Source organism: Clinocottus analis, unplaced genomic scaffold (assembly GCF_023055335.1).
Source record: "Clinocottus analis isolate CAN_PGR_092001 unplaced genomic scaffold, fCliAna1.0.p SCAF_10, whole genome shotgun sequence".
NCBI classification, from domain to species: Eukaryota; Metazoa; Chordata; class Actinopteri; order Perciformes; family Cottidae; genus Clinocottus; species Clinocottus analis.
In genome coordinates, this window is record NW_027175821.1 from 5820990 (window position 1) to 5841100 (window position 20111).

A 20111-nucleotide genomic window follows, 5' to 3' on the forward strand; every position below is an offset into this window, starting at 1 on the left:
CTGCTGTGGCGGCCATGCATGAAGTTCTCGATCTGAAACGCTTCTGCTGGTGGCACTTGCTCAGCCAAGCGAAACGCCAATACATTCACACTGACAGTCAAAAAGACATTTTCATGTGATATTAATAACATCTCTTACATCAGCTGTATATATCTGACCATTCTGCAGCGTGAGGAATGAATCATGCCTTTACTTGACACTGTTATGGAGTAACAACACCACTCTGCTCACATCTGAACACACTCTCGTGAAAGATTAATGGTGTCGTTGACCATTTTTCCCACAGCAGCAGGGCCGCCTTAGATAACTGACTGACCGTTGGTGGAGAGCAGGAAGTAGGCGGCGTTCTGCTGAGGAAGCCATTTGATCTTGTTGATCTTCTCCTCAATCTCCAAACTCTTCAGGTAGTCAAACTCTGGCTCGTGGCTCTGGAATGTGCTGTAAACATTGTACTCCCCTCGACGTTGGGGCTGGCTCTTACTCTGCAAGAAGAGAAACATAGTAAGAGATTGGCGACGTGAACCGTTAAGACTTTCATTACTTAACAACATGTGCAACATTTGAGGAAAAAAAGAAAGCACTGCTGGCATGAACGTAGAGACTCTTTAAACTTCCCCTGAAGTAGCTTCCTAGTCCTTGATTCAACAGTTTGAATCTATTATACTTTGATTTATGATCACATGCGTGAAAAACTAATGACATTTTTATCAACTTCAATTTCACTTTGTGTTTAGTACTAATTAGCAAATATCAGCATGCTAAACTACAATGGTGAACACTGTATTAATTGTTCAACATCAGTTTGTTAGTATAGTCGCTATGAGGATGCTGATGTTATTGTTAGTGCAAAGCTGTGATGTGTGCATAGTACTGCCCCATATAGCCACGAGCATAAACACACATATACTGTATGTGTGCTTTGTTTTATTGTCATTATTTGCTTGTTCTAGCACTCCATAGCAGCTACAGTGTTTTGGCATTTACATTGAATTAACAGCCAGTTCCAAGATGCTACATCTTTATGGCTTCTCCATAAATTAAACATTTTACAAGTGCAATGCACCATATGCACATATTTCTCTGTAGTTCAGTATAATATATTTGGTATTATTGGACGCTTTGGCATCTTAACTGGAATTTAGACTGCATTTAGGTGGTTTTTAACAATGCCCCTCCATGTAACGATGCCTCACCGAAGCTTCTTAGCGCTCCAAGTTTTTTGTTGTTGTAGATATTTACTGCTGAATGTACTGCTAGCTATCCTTTTCAAATCGACCCTTTTACTAGCTAGTTGCCTAAAAGCAAACAACTCAACTTTATTGTTTCAAGGCTTTCAACTCCTCTCAGCAGAAGGGCAGCATAATTAGTGTTGCATTGTTGGCATTTCCTACCTCCTGCTCCCTCTGGAAGACAACCACTCTGCCTCCTTTATCCCCAGTGGCCAACAGCTCCCCCGATGAGTTAAACTCAACCGTTGAGATAATGTCAGCTGCAACACAGGAAGCAGAGCAGAGAGGGGGAGAAAATGTCAGTGTGGACGTACACAAAGCTGTCGAGGTATCAGTCAGACAGAAAGACCTAGAGTGGGGAGAAAAAAAAAGCATGTCAGGGGGAAGGGAGGGGGAATCTAGTGACAAAATCACAGAGGACTCTCCGGCACAGATACCCTAGTTTGGTGTAATATGGGTTAGGAGACGCCGCTGAATGAGTCACTGCATGATATCAACTAATTCAGGCCCTCGTCTGACTGAAGTGAGCCAATTTGGGTCATTTAATTGAACTCCTGCTTTTTAAAGGACACTGCTGCCACACTAATAATGCCATTCACCTCGCTCCTCCCGGCAGCGGCACCCCGTGCTGCTCACGGACTCTCCTGCTCCTTCATTAAAAAACATAAACCTTCACACCATTCACTTTTCGCAGCGGATATGTGTTGCATGTGTCGCGGACTTTTGTTTTCACTTTCAACCTGGACAGTGCAGTCGAAAGAGTAACACAAATATAGGAGCAATATGATATATTTTCTCCATTATACTCCATTGCCAACCTTTTTAAATGTCGCGGCATAGCCACAGTTCCTCGGAAAGTAAATAATAGACACCTACCCTTAAGGTAGCTTTTCCTCTCCTCCTCAAAAACACACACCTAGATTTAGGAGAGGCTAATGGTGACTGTAATTATTATACAGCCCCAGGCTAAAAAAAAGGCATAGCATAATGTCTGACACACACACACACACACACACACACACACTCACTCACGCACGCACGCACACACACACACACACACACACACAAGCCCTCTGCTTAACAGTGACAATAATATTAGACCGACGGAGAGAGAAAGAGAAAGAGCTTGTTGTTTTGTAGCCCCACGCCCTCTGTGGACCTGCTACTGGCGGAGCGCTGAACAGGAGAGGGGAATGTTGCCATGGAGACCGTTTCCATCTCTAGCGGCAGTCGGAGGGGTGTACGTGTGCGCGCGTGTGCCAATAGCTCTCAGACTTAGTTGCTGATGCTAGCTGTAATTCAGCAGACAGAGCGAGTGCTGCAATAGAGGGAAAACCTGCGACTGCATCTGGGGGAGTGTGCGCTGCTCGATGCAGCACACAACTTCAGACAATAGAGTCCCTGCAGACGGGCTCCTCTCTTCACATGAAGCTGCTGTGCATGGTGGGAATGACTAAGTGTCTTCCAATATATGAATGTGTGTGTGTGTGTGTCTGTGTCTTTCCCTTGTTTCATTTAATTGTTGACGAGAATGACACCAGAGGGATTCTTATGTATGTGTTGATAATGTCTTAAGGGGGGTGTGTGTATGTGTGTGTGTGGAGGGAGGGAAAGAGGGGTGTGTGTGGGGGGGTAACACACCCTAATCATATTTGAATCAAGAAACTAATTAACGTTTCACAGACAAGACACATTCTGACCTAATTACACCCACGGAGTACCTACTGACACCATGTCGTTGTTGCGCACACAGACCCTGAAGTTCTCTCTCTTTCTGTATCTGCATGCACAGATATACACACACATGTACGCACGCACACACACACACACACACACACACACACACACACTTCCAACACCATCGGGCCAAAGCCACTGCTGTGGACCGAATGGATTCAGCGTTGGAGTCAGCATTCTTGAACCTTCTCTTCTCTGCCATACTTTTTTACTTCTCCCCCTCTCTCCTTTCCTCATCATCAACCCATTAAGTCACTGAGGGGAAACAGTAATTGATGGGTGCCATTTAACGAGTTTACACACGGATACGTCCTTCAATCATCTCACTGAATGAAGAATCCCTGGGAGTCAGTGAAGCTGAAACTCTGAGCAACGTGATGGAATGCTTCCCTAAATGAGTTTTTCCTCATGCAAATGTATTCGAAGCAGACAAGGCAATCTATTAGCCCTCAGTCACTGATGGAATTGTGTCAAAATGGCAACGTACACTGTTTTCAGATAAACTTTCATTAAAGGAAACGAGCTGACGAGAAGGTGAGCGGGGTCTGTCGTGATTTCCGCTTGCACCGGATCAGATTTTTTATTACGCGAGCATCAGCAACTTCAAAGTAAACTGGTAAAGTAGCAGCAGGTTGGTGATTCACACCCACACACACACACCCACACACACACACACACACACACACACACTCTCTCTCTCTCTAATGCACAGCTTCATCAGCAGACCATAACCAGATGAGGCCCATAAATCCTGTGGCCAGCCAGGTCTGACACAGACAGGTCAGCGCTTCTTGATGCATCAGAGGGATGCTCGAGATAACGCGCATCCATCACCAGTAATAACACAGACAAGCCTGCTGCTGTGGTGTGTGTGTGTGCGTGTGTGTGTGTGTGTGTGTGTGTGTGTGTGTGTGTGTGTGTGTGTGTGTGTGTGTGTGTGCGTGTGTGTACACGACTGAAATAACACAGGCTCCAATCTGACCCTCAATAACTCCCCTTCGGCGTGCAATATAGAATCGAGACTGAAACCAGTTGGATGGAAACATAGATATGCATTGATTTTGGAATGAAAAGCGTGCACGAGGAGCCAGAAACGCAGGGCGGGGAGTGAGGATATTGAATGTATTTATAGACGCCCGTGCATGCAACATCTATCATGCATAACAGAAAGGGCCACGAAAAAGAAAAGAGGGGGGAAGTCTGGGGAGGTAAGTAGGTCGATAAAGGTTCGTAGTGAACATCAGTACAGACTGCAGCACAGACCAGAATAGGAGCACCCTGGCTAACCTCTAGACAACGTGTAATCCTGTTGAGGCTGGAAAAAAAAATCAACCAAATAAACAAACTGAGGCTTGATCCTGTGGCGCTGGAGGGTTGTGTAAGACAGTCAGACCATTTTAGGTCATTACTGCCACTGTCTTAGCATGGAAAGCTAGTTGCGTAAGTGCAATAATTCCAGGTAGCGGGAGGGACGTGAGCAACACGGTGTCGTGTAAATGCTTTGTTAGCGGTAGACGTGGAGAGGAGAGGATTACAGCACTTGTGCTGAGCTGCCTGCGTCAAAGGATCAGGCCGGGGGATAATTCAGGTCTGTTCTCGCACTCTCTTTCACGCGCTGCCCTTGTTCCTTCCGTGACAATCAACAAAATGAATCAATCTGCACTTTGTCTTTTTTTTTTTTTTTTTTTTTTTCCATGAACACCCAATGTATCGCAAATTCGATTCACCATTTCCGTGCTGAATAGGCAAACCGATAACGGCTTCTTTCACGCCACAAACAATGTATATCAATCACAATTTTGAAGAAACCCTGTTACCTACAGGTCCATATGCCCAGCCACATGATTACGGGTTTATTAGGCTTTAATAGCTGCACACAAAGCAACAGAGCACAATGCAGCTCTCTTCATCTGAAGAGCACGACTCTTTGTAAGATCTGGAGTGAACAAGCTAATTAACCTGGTTTTCTCCAGGATCAGCCCCTTGAGAATAAAACAGAACGTGTGTGTGTGTGTGTGTGTGTGTAGTCTCTCTTTTGTGTGTGCATGTGTGTGTGTGTGTGCTTGCTTTTCTGTATCCCCACAGGGAGTTGAGGGTGAAATGGGCGAGACGTGTTACTGCTTCACTCCTCACACTTCATTAACACATTGGCGTGGCACACATCCGACTACGGACACAGGGCAGGACAGGGAGAAACGAGAAGAAGCGGTGAAAGGCGGTGACCTCTGAGATCGATTCCTGCGTGTGCTAACATGAATACCAAGCGAGATCGTTTCAAAAGCTTGTTATTTGGTATTCTCTTAGAAATTGAAGATGTAGGAGGGGGATGGTGGGGAGAGGAGGAGGGTGCATAGAATTATAATCCAGCAACAAAACAAAAACTGTCTCTCCCCTCTCTGTCTGTCTGTGTTGCTTTGGTGCAATCCCTTTCATGTTCCTGTTGTCAGAGCTGTAGTGAATCAAATATCAGATGGCTGCTGTACAGACTGAAATCCTGTATCAACAGTGACCTTATCACCATAGCATGAAAGAGGCAGAGTGACGCTGTTTCCTCGACAGGACACAGGAATTCGCTATCAAAACTTACAAATGTATCCCATTATAAAGTCCAGAAAGGTCAAACGCTGCTTCCCCTTCCGGCTAGACCGGCTCACGTAGAGTACATATGTCGCCGCAACGCCTCAAATGACCAACAAAAAAAAGCCGGTTGAGAAATAGGATGCTTTTTTGTAATCAACCTACAGTAGTAACTCTGCGGGTATTCTTCAATAAATTCTCATTAAATTTTCATCGAGCTGCAGACTTAATAAGAAGCTAATCAGGGGATGAAAGCAGCTGCTGAATAAGGAGTGTGACTCGCCCCAACTTCACAGCTTGCCATTAAGCACCCGGCACCCCCACCCAAACCCCCGTACACACACAAGGACATTATCTTTTCTTGCGCTATGTGCCGAGGCGGGGTTTCGGCATTTTGAGTGTTTCGCAGTGAATAATGGATGGGACCTGGGGGTACGCTGGGCTAAATCTTTTTATGCCGGGGTCCTAAAGTGTGGCCCCAGGCCGTTTGCCTTGGCACAGCCAACCATAGGCGGTGCTCTGCTCTCATCAGCAGCTGCAGTAAAGGCGGTGAGCTCTATGTTATGGGACTGCATCAGTATTCAGCAGGTCTAGAGGGGTCACATCACACACAGGCTTGTACTCGCATCAGACAGACATACAAGCAGTGAGGGGAAATGAGAGAAACGAGGGGGAAGGGGAGAGAAGGTGGAAGGGGATTACATGTCCTACCAATAGATCTTTAGGTCATTGTTCCGGTAGCTAAATTGTGAAGGACCAGAAATCAATACCAAAGCAGACATTAGGTTAGGTCCTTCCGCACAGCGAGGAAGCTATTCACATTTCCACACCCCAAGTGATGTTGTGCTAGTTGACAATTTCATCCATTAAAGGAACATCCAAGGTGCAGATTATGAAAATTAGCTGAGGCTCATGTTGTAGCGTAACAGTCCATTGACTCAACACACACTGATGTACACAGCGGCAGTGAGACACACACCATCCATTTCATCACCATTAGCAACGTGTCATCTGCAGGCTGCTGGCAAATGCAAATCAGACTGTAATGCCATTTTCTTTCATCTACACAACAATGATGAATATGATAATGTTTGCATTAAGGTGGAGAAGACTTTTTTTTATTTCCGGCTATGGATGACTAGCACAGCTTTACTCCCAGTGTGTGCACATGGACAGCAAGTCAATGTAGCCACCCACAGACCAACTGAGGCATGAGATTGGTACAAACCAGAGGTCAACGTGAGTGACATCATTAAAATGTGACATCATTAAAGTGTCCTGCTGTGGTGGGCAAGCTCGGCCTGAGGGAAATCCCTACCAGCCCGCCGTCACTGGGACCTACGTATGAATATGAGACTGTGTGTGTGTGTGTGTGTGTGTGTGTGTGTGTGTGTGTGTGTGTGTGTGTGTGTGTGTGTGTGTGGTCTGAACCGGTCTTGATGGAGCATTTGCACTTCGGTGAATTTATGAGGAGCCAGATAGATATATGATCTTCAGCTTCAAACTGACTTCATACCACTTTAGGAGAGAGGAAGCGAGTGTGTGAATGGGCACACGCACACTCGCAGACACACACACACACACACACACACACACACACACTCATTCATGGTATATGAGGTGTGACGAAAAGTCGTAAATTACAGCAATAAAAAAATAACAAAAGTAGAAGTTCCTTGTTTGAAAAGCGCAGATGGGCCGCAGACCAGACAGTCCTCTGCTTTTAGGAGACACATTTTACACCCTGGGTAACTCTCCGCCACGTTCTCCTCCTCAAATGAATGAAAGAGTGCAACAGAGAGAGAGAGAGTGGAAGGAGCTGGAAGAGGAAGATCCCCTCCTGTTCATCTCAGCGCACACATCAAACAAAGCTATCCATCACACCCAAAACCACCCAGCCGCTTCACTTCTTCTCGCTCTGAACCAGTGTGTGTTTAGCAGTGACAGGGAATCATCTGTAAGAGCAGGAGCGGAGCAAATGATGATGCTCTCCTATATTTAAATTAAGAAAATTAAAAACTCTGCAAAAAGCAGCAGAATGTGAGATTGCGTCTCACTGTGTTCTGAGCTCTGACGTTGTCTTACCACCGACCTAAAGGGGCATCAGTAACCTGAGCCCCTCCTTGCAGACACACAACCCTCCCATAACACATTATATATGTACCCTCGCACCCTTCTATCAATTCTATTCCATCAAAGTACTTAGATAATTTATGCATTTGTGCTATTTGGTTCTTTAGTTATAAGTTGCTCATTCATATTTTAAACTGAAATATGTTTCTGTTTTGTCAAATCTTTAAACCTCATGGTAAGATACTGAAATTTGCCCCAGTCCTGCAGAGACTATTATTAAAACAAACTGCACTGCAAATATAACGGCTTGAAACCAAACAAAAAAGACCACTAACTTCAAATGCACAAAACCAAACCAAAATTATTATCGAGGTGCAATGTGATATATTTACAGCTGAGGCGATGCATGAATCTCATGACATGCCTGTGTACAGCAAGTCAGTTTTTCACTCAGTTACATTTCCGACTGGCTTATTAATAATCAGTAGAGCAGTTAACATGGAAAACTAATCTGCATAAAAAGTTACAGTAATCAATAGATATAAATGAGATTTATGAGTTATATTGGTTAATCAATGTTGTATGTTGACCAGAGATCCCAGCAGAGGTGGATCTGATTGGTGGAACTGACATCAGGGAACTATTTTGCATCAATTAGTTTAACAGGCTCATCAAGGGGCTGATGTGTGGTCAATGAGGAGGAAACACACACGTGTGCAGGAGCAGCTTGGAGCTGCAGGTGCTGCTGAAAACAGCTATTGTTTAAATCTCCAGTTAAAAGCATGACAGAAAAAAAGCCAAAAACATTTTGTCTGAAAGAGAGTGAGAGAGAGAGAGAGACAGAGAGACCGAGAGAGAGAGAGAGAGAGAGAGAGAGAGAGAGAGAGAGAGAGAGAGAGAGAGAGAGAGAGAGAGAGAGAGAGAGAGAGAGAAAGGGAGATATCCATAATTAACCGTATGCCTCTTGAAATTAGGGCACCTTCTCTGTCTAATTATTCCAACAAGTGAAAACACGCATCTTTCATCAATAATTCATTATTTTTGAACTGATCACATATATAGTCTGCAGAAGCCGACGATGTAAGGCTTTATCTCATTGCTGCTCTTAGTCCACACAGATTAAAGCCCTGATTCCCCGTCGGTCAGGATGGTCATCCTGAAATAGCAGGCGTGACGAGAAGCCACCTCATCTCCTGCTATTGACACCACACGCTATGTTACAAGCTCCATGTTTATGACACATGACCGGAATATTCCTTTAATACCCCTATGGCAGATTATAGTGTATCTGAGGTGATTAAATGCGCATTTACGCACTGCATGGGCCAAACAGCGTCGCTATATCGCCAATATAATATCTTAATTTGATCACCCAAGCCATTTATAGAGGCCTAAGTGATATTTGCTCAATTTTCTTTTTTCTTCTTCTTAGATTCCTTTAATCTTCCTTTGCTGTGACTTATTTCTGCTGTGATAGTAGCATCCCTCGAGCTGCAGCCTCCGGTTATTTTATGTGCCGGTAAAAGATCTTTAAAAGGAGTCTTTCTCCCCCTCCAACATCATCTGTTTAAATACCTTCGGTTGCATAGTTGTGGTCGCGAAGGAAGCTGTTGTTGATTTTCCGGGTGTCACTCTCCTCCTCCATTGATAAATCGGCTGGTTCGGGATCCTGAAAGCGGCAGACCTGCTCCCATCATGCCCGGTACCGTCAGCAGGCGGGCTGCGGGACCAGCGGGGGGCCTGTCATGGCTCCAGATCTCCGGTGTAATCAACACAGTCACGATCAAATACTTGTGATGGTGATGGTGATGGTGATGATGATGATGATGCTGATGATGATGTCCAGGCAGGTCCTGTCCACACCTCAGGGCGCATCCAACCGCCCACCGTCCGCGACGCAGTGACAAGTGCCGATTCCAACAGTGGATTGAATACTCTAATAATAATTGCGCATTAGATCCTCTGCTTCAAACGTGAGACATATGCATCTCCCCAAAAAATATTAAAACCGATGCTGATTTTCACTAAAGAGCTGGTCAAAGAAAAAAAACAAACAAATGTCCTGAAGGTGGCTGAACCCACAGCAGCAGCAGCGCACTTCGTAAATCTCTCGTGGAGGATTTGAGTTTAGGAAGGCTAGATTTGCCCCCTCCCAGCGCCAGCGGGGCGGGCGGGATTATGCGTCAACAAGCTTGCTCCGATCACTTCACTATTTCCATGTCAGCCTCTGAACTCCGCGCATCCCCAGAGTATCGCCTTCGCCTCTCCGTATCCGAACACTGCAGGGTCTCTCTCCTCTCTCTCTCGCTTTCTCTTTCCCTCATTCATTCACCGGCGGTTGAGATCCCGGCAGCTCAGCTGACTCACTGTGCGCAGAGCAGAGCCGTACTGTAGTTACCCACTGTGCTGCTGGTGCTGCTGTGCTTCAGCGAAGGAGGGGCCCCTCCCATGCTGCCTGGCGGCTGGCTCTTTAAAACGCACAAGCAGCAAATGTGACGCTCCCCTCGAACCACCGACACAGAGGAAGAGTTCCTATTCTGCTCGCTCACAGCTTGATGACCACCTCCAAGGTCCATCCGTGCAAAAGCCGACAGCTGCCTTCTGGCCTGGTAGCAGGTTGCCTCTTAAGCCCAGATCTCTGCATCACCATCCCTCCGTCCTGCTGCAGGGGCATCCATATACATCCTACTTTCTATGAGGCTTCATAAGACGCGTTACAGGAGGCGCATGACATGGCACATTTCTGCCCAAACGCTTGGGATGGGGGCGTGAAGTTCAGATTCAGAGAAATTCAGGCAGAGAGGGACACAAAGGAGAAAGGCGGCGAGCATAAGTTGTGTAAGGGAGAAGACTGGTGAGCAACAAAGAGGGACAGAAAAGAGGGCAGAAGAAAATGAGAAATCCCAGACGCTGATTAATTAGATTAGTAGGGCCGCCGTCTGCGCCTCGTACTGGAAAGATCTCATTTCCATGCTGAGTTTTAATAACAGCGCACACAACAACCCTTCTTCATGGTCAAACCGAAAGCTTTGATGTGTGTGTGTGTGTGTGTGTGTGTTTGTGTGTGTGTGTGTGTGTGTGTGTGTGTGTGTTGCATCGGTGTGGCTGTGCGAGCAGTGAATCCCTGCCCTTATCTACTCACTTTACCCTAAATCTCCCAAGGTCCACAAAGGGACAGGGTATCTCCACTGCACGAGCCTCCACACACACACACACACACACTCACACGCACACACACACGCACACGTGCACGCACACAGCAGCGGCAATAAAGAGATTGTGGAGCCCCCTCTCCTAAATGCATTAGCTCTCTAATCCATGAGACCATTTGCACATTCAATCCTCTGCTCCTGTACTAATGGGTATCTGGCTGTGAGGGCGGCAGGCAGCTCGTCGCTGAAAAACCGGCCCTTCCTACACATGCTATTTTACACCCCATCACCCTCCAACCTCCATCTCTATTGGAATACATTACGGGGCGTTATCCATGCAGCGGAATAATGAAGGTTGCCCGAGCGTCTGCGAGGGCCTGTGATTCACATGCTTCCCTGTTTACAGTCCTATGCCCCCTTAATGAAATCTGCAGAGAAACTCCGCCATCCTTGACCCTCTCGGATCTGACTGAGCGGTCAGCGGTGCTTCCCATCTCTATCAATATTTAAACAGGCTCTACCAGCACAAAAGAACCACAGAGCCTTCCTCTTTCGCGAAAGACTAAGTTACAGCTGAGCAGCAAGACCGGATGAAATTGAAATGAAATCAGTGAAAACAATGGATTTAGTAAAATGAAGCCGCATGGATGAGAGGTTCAGGTTTGTCAGATTTTGTCGGGAGCCGACTGGGGGAAATATGAGGCGGAGGGACAGACAGATGAAGGGCTCGGGTTTCAGCTAAAGGCACCGAGATATTTGACTGTATAATGAGGGAATAAGTGGCAAATGCTGCTCAGAGCCAGAGCCTGGGATCAATCACCGTCTCCCTCCCTGCTTCTGTCCCAGTCCCTGTGCTTATATGACATCCTCTCCCCTTAACCCCACCACCCCTCATCTTTCCTGCCATGTCAAAATGTGACCACCCTGTCTCATACACCTATGGAAAGCATCTCGGAACAACAACCGTGACCGGAAAGCATTCGCTCTCGAATCGATTCACGTGACCTGGCAAGTGAGTCGATATACAGTCTGAGATCCCTCGCTCCAAAATGCCTCAAGTTTCTGCACCCAATGGCTCATTTCATGCTCCCCTTCCTCTTCCTCCAGCTTCTGGTACTCCTCCGCTACCTCACTTCTCTTGCTCATTACACCCCGTCTCCCACTCCGTTGGGTAGAAGACCAGTCCCTGCACGTCTACAGGCCAGCTGCTATAGGAAATGCTCGGGGGGGGGCACGAGAATTGGAGAGCATGTCCTCAATTCTCCTCCATCGTATGGACAAAGTGAGTTAAATTAGGCTCTAGCAGCCTAAACATAGGGACACGATCACATGGCAATGATATTTTAGTCATGCCCAATTGCTTTGCTTGATGTGTGGTAATTGCTTGACCTGGGGATGCCGTTGGAGGGCTACAGGCAGCAAAAAGACGTTGTCTGCATACCAAGCAGCACAGACATGGGTGTAGATAGTTGACCACACAGCACAGTTATACTCCACTTTCACTGCAATTCCCTCATAGTTCAAGATTGCAGTAATTGGCTATATCGACCCCTGGAAAATGTCCGGCTTAATAGGTTAAAATATTGATTATTTCCCTCAAGTTAATCCAACAAATATGTGATAAAGATAAATCATCACAACATTTATTTAAGAGCCATATAGGTAATCATATTTTGAGTTGAGATTGGTATACATAATGGATGAGTTAAATAGGTAATTGCATTTGTACGCAATTCAGTTAGATATTGTATAAGAAACCTTTTACACGAGTGATGCCAAAATTTGCCCGAAATGACATGGAAATTTATACAATGGTTGCCAAGACATTCTCATAAAAAAAGCCCAACATGGCAACCTTGTGGCGATGCCAGAGGTAAAGCCGAGGAGTCAACAAAGTCAGCATCCTCTGGGGCCCGAGAATGTTTGCGCACAATCTCATGCCAAGCCATTCAAGAGCTGTTGAGATATTTCAGTCTCGCCCCAAAGTGGAGTATGGACCAAGCAACCAATATTCCCATTCATAGAGCCGCTAGCATGGCTAAATAATCTATATTGTCATAAATAAAGCATTCCCGCTGATTTACAATGTTGCCCAGGATGGTTTAATACAGAGATTAAAATGAATAGCTGCCACAATACAAATCTCTGACAGTAGACAAATCTATATTATATCATGACATAGTAGTTCCTAGCTCCATGTGAGAGGCAAAAAAACAAGGACATTGTGGAGTATTTTGACTGCGAACACAGTGGTTTCAGGAACAGAAGTCTTCAGATTCAACCAAAAGCTGTCTTTAGCTCCCTTTATTTACTGATTTAAGTCAGTTTCTTTATCGTTGCTGGACAAGGATGGATGAAATCCCTCTGTGAAGTATAAACTGTCAAGCATCTTCAGTGGCTGAGCTGACTTTCTATGACATCCCTCAGTGAGACAAGCTATAGCTGAGCTTCAAAAGTCATCATGGCTATAATTTGCACTGCCCGTCCACAGCTTGTAGAGCTCTTCAGTTAATAAACAAACAGAGATCATTCACAAGCATGAGATTCTCACTTCAAACATGCATTGCCTTCCATTAGCCATGCAACCCACCCTGGCATTAAGAGGAGCTAAACACATGGGAGTAATAGGATTGCCCTGGCCGTCCATCTGTCAGGGGACTGAGCAGCAGCAAACCCCGGGGACGCAGCACCCTGGCCTGGATGCACCTGCTCAGTCTGCCCTTTCTTTTGCACTCTCCTCTCTGGAGATATTAATTCAGTAGTAAAACGTAACCTTTGTTGGACTAAAACACATCCATTCAAGTGTGTAAATGCCAAACGGAGTAACTAAACGGCTGGAAAAAAAATAGGCACTCAGTGAGAGTTTATAACCTTCTGGCTTTAAATATTATAAAATGCAGCGACTGTTCTGTTAATAGAGTACAGATGGAGATGCATGGCAGTAGCTAGTGAATGAGGAGAGCGCAAGACCGGGTGGGGGAGGAACACAGAGGAGAGCGCAGGGGCCTGCGAGAGGGTATGGAGCGATAAAAAGATGGATCTATAGTTTTGGGAGAGGGCATTAAATCAAGCCTAGAGGCTGTCCCGAAATCAGCGCGCTTTACTCTTATTGTCATTCCAATTACATCAGGATGAGACTAATGCTTCATTGCTCTGCGACTTCAGACCAGCAGGATTGGATTTTCCCCCTGACTCTCCTTTCCCCTCCCCCAGCCTTCCCCCTCTCTCTGCCTCCCTTGATAATTAATTAATTGAAAAGAATGCATGTACAATGATTAGCTCAGGACGGAGCGGTTTGGGATGAACATTAATCAACTGAAATGATTTTGTTTGCAGCAAGGCGGTTATTTTACTGACACACCTCGAGGGTATACAGACACGGCCCGTATGGACGTCTCTATAAGTAGGTGCCCAGTCCCCAAACACGCACACTTGCGATTGTTTCTGCTGTATTACAACGTTATAAGCAGTAAGGCATTGAAAACATTAGCATAAAGGGTGAAGAAGCGCACACACATTCACGCGGATTCAGATGCATTTTGTGAACATACAGTCTGGTTTTGCTGAGAGGAAATGATGCCACTTAGCAGAAAAGCATTGCATTGTACCTCTCCGGTTGCTAGGAAACTGCAATTGAACTGGCATTGCAATGCAGCACAACAGCTGTCAACATAATTGGACAATTAAGATCTTAAAATGTCATTATTTTGGTCATATCCATCTCAATGAAGGTTCAAGCGCGTCCCAACACGTTTTCTACCAGTTGGGTTAATGGGCCGAACATGAGGTGTTCATGTTCGGAGTAAAGCTGGATTTCTTTGGGGGAATGATCAGTGATGCATTTAGGGTAAAGATACAGAAATACAACAAAGCACGGTATGGCTCGCGCTGTTTGGAAAGCTTGGACGGACACTGTGTGAGTTTTTAAGTATGCCATATTTGTCCTACAGCACTTTCCTCTCTGTGCTCGGATGAAAGGCCGGCAAGAAGAAAGTAGGTTAAGCAGGTTAGTGAGCGACCACAAAGCCACCTCCCCATACATGACCAGGGATCCATGCACAGCTTATGTTCAGCACCGCGGACAGCTCTCCCCAGAGCAGACGCTGAGGCACACAGGAAATGGGCTAAAGGGAAAAGTCACCCGGAAAATGTTATTAATATTTTATAATATAGCAACTGCTTCAAAGGCTAAAGAACGATTGAATAAAATATTGGGGAAACTATGATATTGTAGCGGCACCCATGAGCATCCATGGGAGCATTTACAATTCATAGCTATAAGCCCTACATGTAAACAAAACAAATGTAATTGTCTTATCTTTAATAAAAACTAATGTAATGTCACTATCAGTGTCAGGGTCAGGAAGTGGACAAATTTTCCAAGTCACATTATCAATTGAATTGATAATTTAATAATATTTTGTAAAAAGCTACATATCATATGACTGTAGAATAAAAATGATTAAAATCCATTGAGACAGCAGATTTTTCGCGCTTTTAGCTCAATGCTAACACCAACATGGTAACAATTAGATGAGTAAATGCGGATATCATGTGAGCATGCTAATATTTACTAATTAGCACGCAGAGCGCAGATGAGGCTGAGGGACATCTCATTACATTTGCAGGTATTGTGGTCATAAATCACGACCATGGCTTTTAAATACAACTCAACACAAAATGTACACGTTAAACGGTTGACACACATTACAATCATCTTGTTCTCAACCATCCATAGGCTCTCGCTATATTCAGAAGATAGATCTACTCAACAAGGGTTAGTGGTGCTCATGAGAACACGCAGCATCTGACCGCACTTCTGAACTGCTTTCATTTCTTTTTCCTGCGTACAGCGTGCCAGAGGGAGTTCAGTCATGTTCTAACCAGACCCATGTGACACCAGAACATGGTCTCCGTGCACCTCGGCTCAAGACACACACACACACACACACACACTTAAACACAAGCGCACACAGCTTTATTACAATAGTCCTCACACACTCACTCCGTCAACAACAAAGACAAACACATGCGAGCGTGTCACACTTAGAGGCTGTAATCTCCAGGAAAATCCCATTTGGCAGAGCAGCTGCCAGCGTGGATCACAGATAGACTGTTGTCGTGGTGCCCACAGGGTGGCAAGCTGTCCATCCACGCTCTTCCACTAGACACACACCCACACACACACACACACACACACACACCGTTTGAAGAAGAGCTTAAGGTGGGATCAGGCCCTACCACTGAGATGATAAATTCATGCAACTCGTTTTAATAGGAACATGTCGCTTGGCTCACCCAGACAGTTTCTCATTTGAACTGGGCTTAATTTGTATTGCTCGATGTATTGATCTGGATGAGGGATCTCTGTTGCAAAGTAGCCTCAGGGACTCTCCATTTCTGACATGTGTGGGGAGACTTACTGGCAAAAGTGGTCTGTCCATCCTTGTTTTTACCGTGCTGTTTGTCTTTTAAAAATTAGATGATACACAGGTAATATTAACAGTGAAATTGCATGAATTATAAAGTCCTAATGTGATCTAATGTCTCCTCATACCCGCTGCATTATGAAGTACGTGTAGTGTAAAGTAAACTCATGTATGTATGACTGCTTAAAATGGTACCGTATACAAACATACATTGGGTGAATTACATTGAGGGTATTGACACGCACAACCTCCCTTCAGCATTAAAAGAGCTGATCTTAGAGCACCACCATCTGGCAACATGGAATATTACATGTTTAAACCATATGATTAACATAATGTATATGATGCATTAAAAACATGCATTAACCTTGGCCAAGAGCTCGCCGTCAGCCTATCTAATGTACAGAACTACTTACAAAGGGTTTCTGTATTTGTTGTTTGGATTAAAATGACATTTAAGGGTTAGACGTATTTGGTATACTCCGAGGAATAAATCAATCAAATCAAAGGCAATGTGGAGTATAGAACTCCAACAACACTGGACTTTTGAGACAGATACCAATATGCATATAAGAGCTGATGATACTTAATAAACCTCCCTATCAAGTTCTCTCAAACATCTTTTATATTTCTTAATAAGCTGTAAACTTAGCTGGCAGTGAGTTAAATGGGAACAGAATCAGGACATGGCTCAGTTCACATTTCAATCGATCAAGAAAGCGCTTTTTTTTTTGCATCCTATAAGGCAATCTTTAACCGTTATATCACACATGAAGGACTACCAGAGGAGAAGGTTTTTATTTATGGATGTGAAAAACAAGCTCATGTTTGTGCATGTGTCCTGAGTGAGCATCGTCAATGTGCTCTCCCTGCATGTGCTCTCCCTGCATGTGATGTGACAGCATCAATATGGGGATCCATATTTTGTCCACCCCTGGCCTAAGACACCGAGCAGAACTAATTACACTGGCACCAACCTGCCCGCCGGGGGCCAGCAGTAGAGCTCTGAGACGAACAATCTGTGGGAGGTGGAGATGCGGGAGTAGCCCCGCAGTTCGAGTGTTGGACCCAGACGTATGACGCCGTGCACGTGGGCACAAGAGCGAGCAGATGAACACATGCACATTTCTGATGGGAGTGGTGCTAAGGAGGCGCCCATCTCCTCAGACGGACGAGCCAGTGAAGCAGCCAGAAAAGAAAACGAGGAGCGAGATGGTGGGGGAGGAGGGGGTCCAGCTGGGAGTTGTGCTCTACAGACACGCTCCAGTAATCATACAGTGAGCAAGCAGACAGAAGGGATTTTTTTCTTTCTTTCATGAAACAGCCATTTCCACCTTGCCAAGCTTCTCCCTGGTGCAAATCCAGCACCTGGAACCCAACCACAGCGCTTCACACCAAGCGCTTTTTCATCAGACAATCACAAATGAACCACTTTTTTTTTTCTACCTGTGGCCTAGTCATTCGTCGTCATCCCTCCTTATCTGAATGTGAAATAGAACAATTAGACAAACTGAATTAGGATGTCACACACACACACATGCACACACATGCACAGACACACACACACACGTCTCACAGCGAACGGTTTAAGTTTGTGGTAAACAGTAAACAGCCTCTGTGCCAGGACAGCTCGGCCTTGCTGCGCACCGTCAATACTAATGACATCAGGACACAAAGTATCACTATGGGAACCTGGAGGCTCTGGCCTTCTGTACCGGAAGGCTGGGGGGAAGAAGGGGAGGTCCAACCGGGGTGAAGAAGAGGAGAGTGAAGGTAAGAAAAATCTCAAAGAAAGAGCGAAAGGAAGGAGGTAGTGAATGGGAGTCAGAAAGATGAAGAGGGGGGAAGAACGGGTGAGCCAAAATATCAGGGAGAGAAAGAGGGTGTGCGGGTGGGATGTTGGGTTCAGATGCAATTCGTTGGTCGGGGCTGGTTAGGAGCCAGAGCCGAGTGCTTGGTATGAAAACAGGCAGAGCAGTGTGCTGCAGCCAAGCCTGAGCTTCAACTCTGCCGGAAAAGAGCTTCTTTCCTCCCCAAATCTGCACTCTCATCTTCTCCCCTCCCCCTGCATCCATCACCCCATCCATTACGCTCTCTATTCCACCGCCTGACCGCCTCTCTTAGACTCAGCACAACACTTTCAAACAGGCCAGATGGGCTCAATGAAATATACCCGAATGTCTGCAGCCGTCTAAATCTCCGTAATGATACTGCTCTCCTGAGCTGCTGTATTTCTGGGTACATTTTTTCCAAAGTGTCTACAACAAAACCAGCTTTGCACAATGTCACTTCGAGGAGGCCCGGTATGAGGCAATGTGTAGGTCATTACAAACCATAAAAAAATGTAATGGTTCTCTTGATAGATTGGCCTGGTCGAGCCAGGCCGTGTCCCTCAAAAACATCTACTGTAAGTCATTTCCGTTAGCGTTAAATTGGCTGCTGGTGGGAAACCTAATTTCGTCTCCGTATTGTACTTTGTCACACACCAGGCCTCCAAACACATTGGATGCGAGGTGGGTCACAGAGCCATTAGGTTAGATCAATGGGAGCTAATCACCCAGAGCCAAGGTTGAGAACAAAGTGAACAAAGCACATTTTATATAACAGAACGGGAACAAAGTTGCGCTTATCGACTCTCTTTGATGTTACATTGAGACGATGGCTATTGGAGGTAATTTAATGTTGTTAATTGTTATATCTCAGTAACCATATGTTATCATCCTTCATCCAATCCTAATTTTAGCTGCACATAATCTGGCCCTCTAAAATCACATTTATTTAGTAACTTTGTATATTAATTTTAATGGCCGTGTATTTAATTTATGGATAATTGTCCTTAGTCTTGATGCTATTTCGGATTATCTGTTATTTCTATGTATAGAGGATGGAGAGAATGACTTGTAGCTCATTATGTTACTGAGAATAAGATTGTCATACATTGTTGACCCAAAGTATTTATGAGACTTATTAGATTTAATTTGTGATGGAAAGTGACAGAAATTTGCATTTTTCTTCCTTTTTGAGTCCTTGACCTCAGATTGAAATTAGCACAGGAGTCTCTGTCCCTGAAGGCTGCCTGTGAATATGTCGAGTACTGATCCCACAGAGTCGCATTCAGTCACGTCTGCATAATCCCACTGGAGATGAGTGAGACGTGGGTATGTTTACAATATCAGGGGTGGGATTTAAAATCTGGTTAAATTCCAGTGAGACAAAGCTGGTCAACAGGGCTTCATGCCAAATCAATTTGTTCAAGTTAATTCAGTTGTCAGCTGCTATCTTTAAAGTTATGTTTGCGAGCCACACAACTAGGCTGGTTGTTTTTCATCATCACAGCTTGTGAAATTCCCAAATTGTGTACAAAAGTCAACTTCGAGGCATGAGCCTGAATTCTAAACTATAAATACTATGCCTTCAATTATATGAAAATATGAAGAAACAATACTTTTGGATACGTTTATCAACACGTGAACTTTCCGACAAATTGCAATGTTGTAACAATGCAAGTATTATCATATATTTATCATAGCAATACTATTATTATATTATCATATTTATCATAGCAATACTATTATCATATTTTTGTGCAATACTGTTTTGTCTTTTATATTTTGTGCCTTATTTTATTTATTTTTTTTCCTTAAATTTATTGTAATTCTGTGTTAGGAGGACCGAGCAAAATAAGCTTTTCATTATACAGCATAACTTTCTGTTAACTGTGCATATGACAGTCTAACATCTTAAATCTTGAATCTTGTTTAATATCCAATCAGCTGTGATACAACATTCTGATCCCTCATACAATGAGTAAATGGCTGCAGTACTTCGATAGTGGTGTTGTGAGGAGCCCGTCTGCAGGGGGAGCTGTCTGAGGGGCTTGATCACAGCCTGTACTGTACATACAGGATTGAGTT

The 20111-nt window shown here is 44.8% G+C and overlaps 1 protein-coding gene across 2 annotated transcripts in view; it reads right to left on the minus strand.

Moving 5' to 3' along the window:
- ppp2r2ba (protein phosphatase 2, regulatory subunit B, beta a) overlaps positions 1-20111 on the minus strand; it is a 38138-nt gene that overhangs the window by 9321 nt on the left and 8706 nt on the right. Inside the window, exons 1-3 of one of the 2 annotated variants that reach the window (XM_068584221.1) lie at positions 9192-10037; positions 1392-1489; positions 317-482 (exon numbers count right to left, since the gene is read on the minus strand). In XM_068584221.1, coding sequence (XP_068440322.1) covers positions 317-482; positions 1392-1489; positions 9192-9261 — 334 coding nt within the window. In that variant the 5' untranslated portion in view covers positions 9262-10037. Of the gene's footprint in view, positions 1-316; positions 483-1391; positions 1490-9191; positions 10038-20111 lie in introns of those variants that run through there. The other variant, XM_068584213.1, reaches the window with a different exon arrangement.